The sequence below is a fragment of the Puccinia triticina genome, chromosome 12A (assembly GCF_026914185.1).
Source record: "Puccinia triticina chromosome 12A, complete sequence".
NCBI classification, from domain to species: Eukaryota; Fungi; Basidiomycota; class Pucciniomycetes; order Pucciniales; family Pucciniaceae; genus Puccinia; species Puccinia triticina.
In genome coordinates, this window is record NC_070569.1 from 2,508,542 (window position 1) to 2,516,831 (window position 8,290).

An 8,290-nucleotide genomic window follows, 5' to 3' on the forward strand; every position below is an offset into this window, starting at 1 on the left:
CCCATTTGCAAGATTTTTGTTCATTTTCATCATCAAACTCATAGGGGTGTCACCATTTGATGGGCTTTGCACCAACAATAATCTGGACACTTTATTGTTTGCTGCTCTTAAGAGTACAGCATATAACCAAAGGTTATTTCACCACAAAAGTTTTCACCCCTCAAGTTTGAAACAAAGAATCAATTTGTTAAAATTATGTGCATGTAAAACAAGAAAAAACTGCTGGAATTGTTCAATTGAAATAATTGTTGAATCAAAAGATATTGTTTATGTAAAGTGAATCAATCAAACGGCAAACAAAGAAAAGAAAGAGGAGGATGTTATAGGAGGCTAGGATACATGAGTGTAAGCAGAGCGTTAGAGAGCTTGTCGGGCGGGGCTTCGGGCTGCTGATCAGAGGCCGGGGGACCGGTGGGTGCGGGATCACGGGTGAGGGGGGGCAGCATGGACGGCGGCAGAGAGGGCGACGGAGACGGCGTTGAGGAGGGTGGGAGAGAGGGAGACACGCGGGAGAAGGGCGGGCGTCGGCTGGATGGCGCGGGGAGGAGGGACAGGTCGGAGGGAGGGAGGGAGAAGAGATGAGCGCGGCCAGGGCGCCGGCGTCGAGGTCAAGGGCGCAAGCAAGGCCAGCAGGGGATGGATGATGTTGGAGAGCGACGACGGCAAGGGAGGCGACGAGGGGAGCGCCGGAAGGTTGTTAGCAGCAGGGCAAGCGGGTCCTGCGCGGTAGGGCAGGTCGAGCGAGAAGTCGAAGCCGTCAATGGCTGGGAAAGAGAGCGGAGGGAGCAAGCCGATGTCTGGCGGCTCCAAGAGCCCCCCATCCGGGTCGCCCGCGCCGGCCGGCCGGACACGTTTCGCTCACACGCACCGTCTTCTCTCGATTCAGACCAGCAGTGACTGCCAGTCTCTCTCCGGAGACAAAACAGATACTAAGACAGCTATCTTCTTTTTGGAGACCGTCCAGCGACAGGCGGCAGTCTTTGGCTGACGCAGGTTGGCATAGGTGGCAAACAGGGTTGGGAAATGGAGGTTCACGACGACTTGTCGTTATGTGGACGGTAGGCGGGACGAGTTGGGTGGAATTTTGAGGTGTAACGAGCAGGTGTGGCGCACACGAGACAAACAACAACGGGACGGGTCTGGTGCTGCGAGTGAGGTTTGAGGTGCGACGGGTCGACGGGTTGGGCATTAACGACGGTGGTGATACTGAGCGGGGTTGATGTGGACGGTAGGCGTGACCGGGTTGGTGGAATTTGACGCTCCCAGCGTTCTGTTTAGGCTAGGGGCGACCAGATTGGTTGAAACGAGCAGTCGGGGCGCGCACGAGACGAACGGCAACGTGATGGGTCTGGTGATGCGACTGGGGTTTGAGGCGCCACGGGTCCACGGATTGGGGCGTCAGGGCGGTAGTGATGCTGGGAGGTGTGAGGGCCGCCCTATTACTCCTACTTCTTTAGTAGCTATGAACAAACTCAAGAGAGAGTGTCGCTTGTTTTTGGATGTAATAGAGGGTAGTTTATCTTCGAGTGAAGATTAAACTCTTGAAGGGTAATTTAGACTTTGTTGATTTTATTTCGGAACTCAAGAGTGATGAAGACTAAGAACAAAGATATCGCGATGAGGAAGAGGAAAGGAAAAAAACAACATCCCCGACAAGGCTAAATACAACGATGAAAGCTCGGATAACAAAACTAAACTCTATAATTAAAAGCCAGAGTAGAAATCGTAAAATCTACTAGTAGTTCATAAGAAATCTTACATAATTAATAATAAATCTCTTATAATATAAGTAACATGTAGAAAACGTTACAGGAGGGGCTGATGTGGACAGTAGGTGAGACTGCGTTGGGCGGAAATTGACGCTCCCGTTGTTTTGTTTAGCATAGGGGCGACCGGGTTGGTTGTAACGAGCAGTCGTGGTGCGCACGAGACGAACGGCGACGAGGTGAGTATGGTAGAATGGCTGGGGTATGAGGCGCCACGGGTCCACCGATTGGGGCGTCCATTCTGTCAGCTGGGCATTCACTGGCTTAGGGTTAGGGTATGATTGATTGAGGCAGAGTGTCGCCTATGTGGCATGCTCAAAACTTGAGCCTCTCAATCATGTGAGCGGGCCCGGGAGCTACTGCCTAGTAGATCCCCAAGCCGGCTCCGTGTGGGCTAAGGGGAGTTAGCTACCTCCTCACTTGGTCGCCGCTACCTCTGCTCAGGAAGCTCAAGGTTTCTGGGCGCCTCCTTCTGGGAAGGAGAGTGAGTCTGGCTCTAGGGGGGTTGAGTTAACCCTCCTTTCTGCCGCTAAACTCTTAATGGTTCCAGGTATCTTAGGTGATTAACACTCTAAGGTCGGAGCCCGCTCCCATAACTCAGGTGGTACCTGAGCCTGGCTTTGAGCCTGGTGACCATCCCTTAGCCGTTCGTGGTGTATCCATTGCGCGCATGGTCTCGTAATCTATCAACAAGTATTTAGAGATCCACCTGGGTGATCAGTTCCTCTAGGTCTTGAGGGATCTTTATGAGGATCTGGTCTCTCATCCTGTGGCCGTCGCGCAATCCTCTTGACAGCCCGTCTGCTCGGTTGTCCGCTGATTGCACCCTTTTTGCGACGAGGTTGATCTGATGCTCAACCAGTACCTTCTGGATTAGCTTCCATTCCGAGTTCACAAATTGGTCGCCTGATTTCCTTTTGAGGATGACCGATTTGGTTGTGGAATTATTGGTCCATACTATGAATGTTTTGCTTCCTTTCGCTCCAATCTTGATGAGCATCATCAACCCTAGTCGTACCGCTATCGTTTCCAGACGAGCTATCCTTTCTTCTTCCAGGTTTTCTATCAGGCCTCTGCTGAGTTTCTTGGTTGACAGTAGGCGAAATTGGGCCCACTTGCGGCCTATTAGTACGCCAATGCCGAAACTAGTGGACGCGTTGCCCACCCACCCAATTTCTGTCGGGTCGGGGTTTGAGATTAGTCTAGTGGCTTTGAAGTTCAAAAGTGTTGAAAGCCATTCGTGTAGGTCTTTGTTTACGTTGTCAGGGACTGGTCGGCATGTCCGGCGGTCGATCCACTCCATCATCCAACAGTAAAGGCTACAGAGATGACATCGGAGCTGAGGTAGGATGTAAGATACATGGTTGAGTCTGCCCACTAGTATCTCCACCTCTGCGTACTTGAAACGGGCGCCTAGTTCTAGGTACACCTTGATCTGCGAGATTCTCTTCTGAAGCTTCTCTTCAGGGAGCCGCACCGTCTTGTAGAAGCCGTTCCAAACAAAACCTACATACTTTTGTTCTTCTAAGAAAGGGGCAAACTTTTCCTTGTTTGTCTTGACCCCCAGTTGGTTTGACCGGATGACTACGTCTTTCATTTCCACGTTTGATCGTGCATCTTTGACAAACAGGTTGTCGTCAACCCAGCGGAATATCGTCATGACCTCGAATTTGTTCAGCATTATCTGTTTCCATGCGTCTGCTGGTCGCCCAAAGGAGCCGCATCCAGCAACTCCGCCAAAGGTGATGCGGGTATCAAGTAGTATCTTGTCGTCTAGGGTTTTTACCATTAAATAAGGCCATTGATCTGGTGCAGTCGGAATTTGCCGGTATGCTTTTTCCCAGTCGAATATTGCTAGCAAGACTGGGTGCTTCAGCTCTCTGATGAATTTTGCCACCGTATTGAAATCGTCCCAGGTTGTAGTGAATTCAGCTGCGTCCACGAATGAGTTTACAGAACGGATTTGTTGGTTGCCATGCGGGAAGGATAGGTCGTTGATTGGTCTCAGCGACCCGTCCTGGTTGATAACGGCGCCTAGCGGGCTAGTACGGAAGAAGCTGAAATGTTGGTTTACTTCTTCATGGGTGAACGGTCCGAACATTTGCTTGGCCAACAGTTCTTTGCCTATTGAATCTTCGATTTTCTTCCTTGCTTGGAGGGCAGATTCATGGTTGGGTGGCGTGTAAAAACTCCAGTCATCACCCACTGTATGTTGCGGTATGCCCTGGTTGAAGCCGTGCACAAAGCCGTGTAGGACATCGTCGAACTCCGGTAGTAAGTCCCACTTACTCAGAGATTTGGCCCACTCCTCTACATTCATCTCGCAAGTCACCCCTGTCGGCCATGCTGGGCTCGGGTCTGCGGTGTCAAGGCGGGGCCTCTTTTCACTCAATTTCTCACGGGGCTCAGGGGATGCGCGGAAGCGGCTTGGAGCGCTGGAGACGGGGCTGCATTTATCATGATACACAATCAGACTTCTGTAGCCACATGGTCACAGGATTCACCCGCTGGTAGGGTTGTAGACTACAGCACATGGGGGGGTTGGGGGGGGGGGGTTATAGGTTGGGAAAAGTAAGTGGGTAGCCTACTAGTTCCGTCCTCTCTGGTCCTTCCGTCCGCCTTGATCGCCTCTCTCGTTGTACGCCGCATTGTAGCGGTTTCCCTTTTAGCCTTGGGATCTTGGGTAGCGTCCCGAGCCTGAGCCTTGCTGGTCATGTGGCAATTGAGCACGTTGGTTTGCGGCTCCCTTCCCGTTAGGTTGGTTGCCGCCGCTGCTGCTTGCCTTGCTGGTCGGTCCAGTTGCGTTAGCTTGCGCATCTGATTTCGCCGGGTCCGTGCCAGTGACCGGGTCCCATTTAGCCCTGCTACCTCCTTTGATATACGGGTTCTCTGTGTAGTCTGTCTCATCAAACTTTTGGCAACGAGCAATGATCTTCTGAGAAATCACGTTGTTCAGGACCGATATGTTGTTTATCAAAAGAGCCCCGTTTGGCATGGGGATTTGGTGGGCGAAGGCATTTGTTCTCACGTTGATGTCGTAGCAAAGCCCGGTCATGAAGCCGTGTTGAGTGACTAGGTTGTCGCAGTGCCGCTTGTGGATCAGAAGCCATCTGGAGAATTTTGGGTAATTTGCAACCTGAATCAGTGCCGCGTGGAAGCCTTGGTGGTAGATGGACCACTTGGCATAGGTCTGTGTATATTCACAGGGATAAGGGTACCCGGTGTAGCGGTCCTTATCGACGTTTGTTTCGTCAGCCTTTGACCTTTTCTGCGCATAATGTATTATGGCCTTGTCTTGCCACACCTCGTTGAAGATGGTGAGCGGGAGGGGGCTGCGAAGTTCCATGAGGTTCTTCTTGAAGAATGGGGTGAAGCCAACGTTGTGGCTCGTCGGTCGTGCGTCATTGTTGAACATGACTCCGTCTGGGGTTGCGTTCGACTCTCCTGTCGGTGGAGCATCCTTGGTTGCGATGGGGCTTGGAGCCCAGGGTTGGGTGGGCGCCGGTCTGGGTGGAATTAGTGTTGCTGGTGCCGTCGCCTGAATCGGCTTCCTCGTTGAGAGGCCTTCACAGATCTTGAAGAACCGTTCGGCAAGTGCCGCGTTTCCGGCTTCTTCTGCAGCAAGCGCGCGGTCGGTGAGCTTGTTGATCTTTAGCCTGATCGCCTCTTCGTTGCTCGAGCTCTCATGGGTCGTGAGGGGCTCAGCATCGTCGGCGTTAACTGGTGTCGACGCTAGGTTGGGTAAACGCAAGCAGTACGACTCAGTCTTGCATTCCTTTGGATATCCAGGGGTATGTCGACTCTGTTCTTCTAATTACCTGTGTCACCGGGTTGCTTGTCGCCTAAGAGTCCTCGGTAGGAGCTCACCACTGCGTTACTCCCACCGGTTTGGTTGTCTTCCCTTTGGGCTGGTTGGCTCCCCTTTGGGGCCACTTGTTCGGTTGGGTTCGCCGTTTCGCCTGGGGCCTTCGAGGAGGACCTTGTTTCTCGATCCGTTGGTGCTGTCGTCTTTGTCTTCTTTTTGGCGTTTTTGGAGGTGAGATTGTCGGTGACGATCTGCTGGGCGACCTGTTCTTTGACTTTGGGGGTACCTTCTGTGCCTGTTTGTGCCATTCTTCTTATTGTCTCTGATAACTCCTTGAAACGATCTGACATCACCTGCGCAAAATTTCCTTTGGGTTTTGACGGAAGGGAGTCGGCCGGAGAGGACGTTAAGGTTCTGGTCGGCAATCCTGAATCTAGTTTCTCCGGTTCCCGCCGGCGACACTGGTCTGTGGGCGGGGAACCGCAGCCGCATCTTCTCCCCCGTGCTGAGGTCTCCGCGCCTCCTGGCGCTCTGCGCCTGTAGCGCGCGTAGAGTGGGTTCATTGGGCGCTGCCTCATGGACGTTGCCCACATCCGCTTGCTCCTGTAAACTTTCATAAAACGGGGGTGAGGCTGGGAGAGGTTGGGCTGTATGAAAAACTGCGCGGATGTGGTGATGCTTCGTGCTGTAGTTAGTAGTGAAGGGTACAGCACCCACCAGTTGGCGGTCAATTTAAGTAGCGGACGTTGGATGTTGTTGAACGGTGGGGGATCCGGTTTCGTCCTACCCCCTCCCTGGAGCCCGCCAATTGCTTGATTGGGGCCTCCTTGATTTAATAATTGACCGGCCTTCTTTTGCCTGTTGCTGCGGCACAGGCTGGAGGGTCAATCAGAGGTGCCCTCCAGGGTGTTTGGGGATTATATTCAAATTTGTGGATTGATTTTGCAAAGAGTCATAGGCAGAAACTTAGATCTTGCCTTCCAGGTTTCTGTGATTTTAATAAACTTGGATAAAAAAAAGCGTTAGCCTTTTTCAATCAGTCTGAAGTGTTTGATCTGAGTTTGCGACTGACTTTGAGCTTAGTGATCGCGAATCACTATGGTTTGAGTTGATGACGTGGTCTACGTCATTGCGTTGCACAACAGCGCAAGGCTTCTTGTGATCTGGCTCGTGCAGTTTACCTGTCACAGTTTCAACACAAGGAATATGAATATTCAATGTGCGCTTTCTAGTGAGTGTACTCAAGTACTACTCACCGATGGTACTCCTCTTAAGAGAGGGACTAGGATTCCAACAACAATCTCACGGGGACCAAAGGGTAATTGAACTGGTGATGGTTGTGGTTTGCTGGTACCACACTTAGAAGGACTGTGAATAAGCAACAAGCCTCGTATTTGAAATTAGCCAGAATAGTGGCTTGATCAAGTCTGATTCCAAGTTCGTCAGACAAGAATGAGAGGTTGTTTTCTATGTAGCCCATCTTGATACAAGGATCAAGTATCATTGCACATGAAATGGGCTGGGGAGACCGGGTACCCGCGGATATACCCTGTATCCGCCGGTACCCTCCGGGTAAAATACCCGCGCATGACCATGTACCCGACCCGGTAACCGCGGGTATTTCCATGGGAGCATCATCCACTGATGTTCCGCTTGGGTATTCCCGACGGGTATTACCACGGCCGGGCTGGAGGCACTCGGGTATCACCCGGGGTCCAGCCCTGGCCGCAAGCGACTTCCCCTTTGGCAATCAGCGCCTGAAACCGGTGACCGAGGTGAAATGGTTGGGAGTTTGGCTTGATAGCAAACTTTTGTTCAACAGGTGTAGAGACTGTAAAATGAAGATGTGTCTGGTGAGAGTTGAACTCACGACCTCAGCTATGCTGAGACACATACTAGAGTGCTGCCTTTACCAACTAAACTACAGACACTTGTGGCTGCCAGCTGGGTGGTTGGTTGGTAGTGCTCATGGGTCGATCCAACAGCCCTCCATACTGTGGTGATACATCATGGTAGCAGACTAACAGACAACTCAACAACAGGAACTTCAGAGCTCTGGAAGAAAAATCTCACAAAACTTTCAATCAGCTAAGGATATTTGGAAATTCCCGCTGGTGTGCAAAGGAGGCGGATAGAGTAAAACTGATCCAAAGCGTCTTCTTTCCTAGGATTCTTTATGGGGCTGCCTTGTGGGCCACGCAGCCTAACAGAGCTAAGGTTGCAGCCTTGGCCTTGAAGGTCAACCGACTCGCAGGAATCTTCTCACTCGGAGCTTTCAGATCGACGTCAAGCAAATTCATCCAGGATAGATCAGCAGCACCGGATTTTATGTTTGAAATCACCACAACTAGTTTCTCTTTCTTCTATAGGAAGATCGTGGTAACAAAGGCTAATAATACTATACAATCCTTCATCTTGTGCAGCAGAGCAGATACAGCTGCCCGTTTTGCGGATTCGGCAAGGAATGGACTTGCCTCACATGTTGTGGATCAAGCGCTGGCGATGGATCCGGAGGCTGTCAGGCTGCCTTTCAACTTCAGGATGGGCCCTTCAAGAGTCCTGGAGTTCATAAACTTAGATTCCTCCAAGGAAGATGCAATTATTTCTGTTAAGTCCATCCTTTAATCTTTCAGTGACGACCCAAGGACCCTGATCATCTTCAGTGACGGGTCTTTTCACCCGGAGAAGGGGGGCGCTGGAGCAGCGGTCTGTCCAAGTT

At 51.5% G+C, this 8,290-nt stretch overlaps 1 protein-coding gene across 1 annotated transcript; it reads right to left on the bottom strand.

Moving 5' to 3' along the window:
* Nucleotides 1-423: 423 nt before the first annotated feature.
* PtA15_12A221 (uncharacterized protein) lies at nucleotides 424-7,051 on the bottom strand (the record flags this gene model as incomplete). The annotated part of the gene is made up of 6 exons (XM_053161809.1): nucleotides 424-804; nucleotides 869-1,270; nucleotides 1,325-1,360; nucleotides 1,862-2,007; nucleotides 4,355-4,469; nucleotides 6,878-7,051. The coding sequence occupies 6 exons, from the start codon at nucleotides 7,049-7,051 to the stop codon at nucleotides 424-426; spliced, it is 1,254 nt and encodes a 417-aa protein (XP_053025789.1).
* Nucleotides 7,052-8,290: the final 1,239 nt, after the last annotated feature.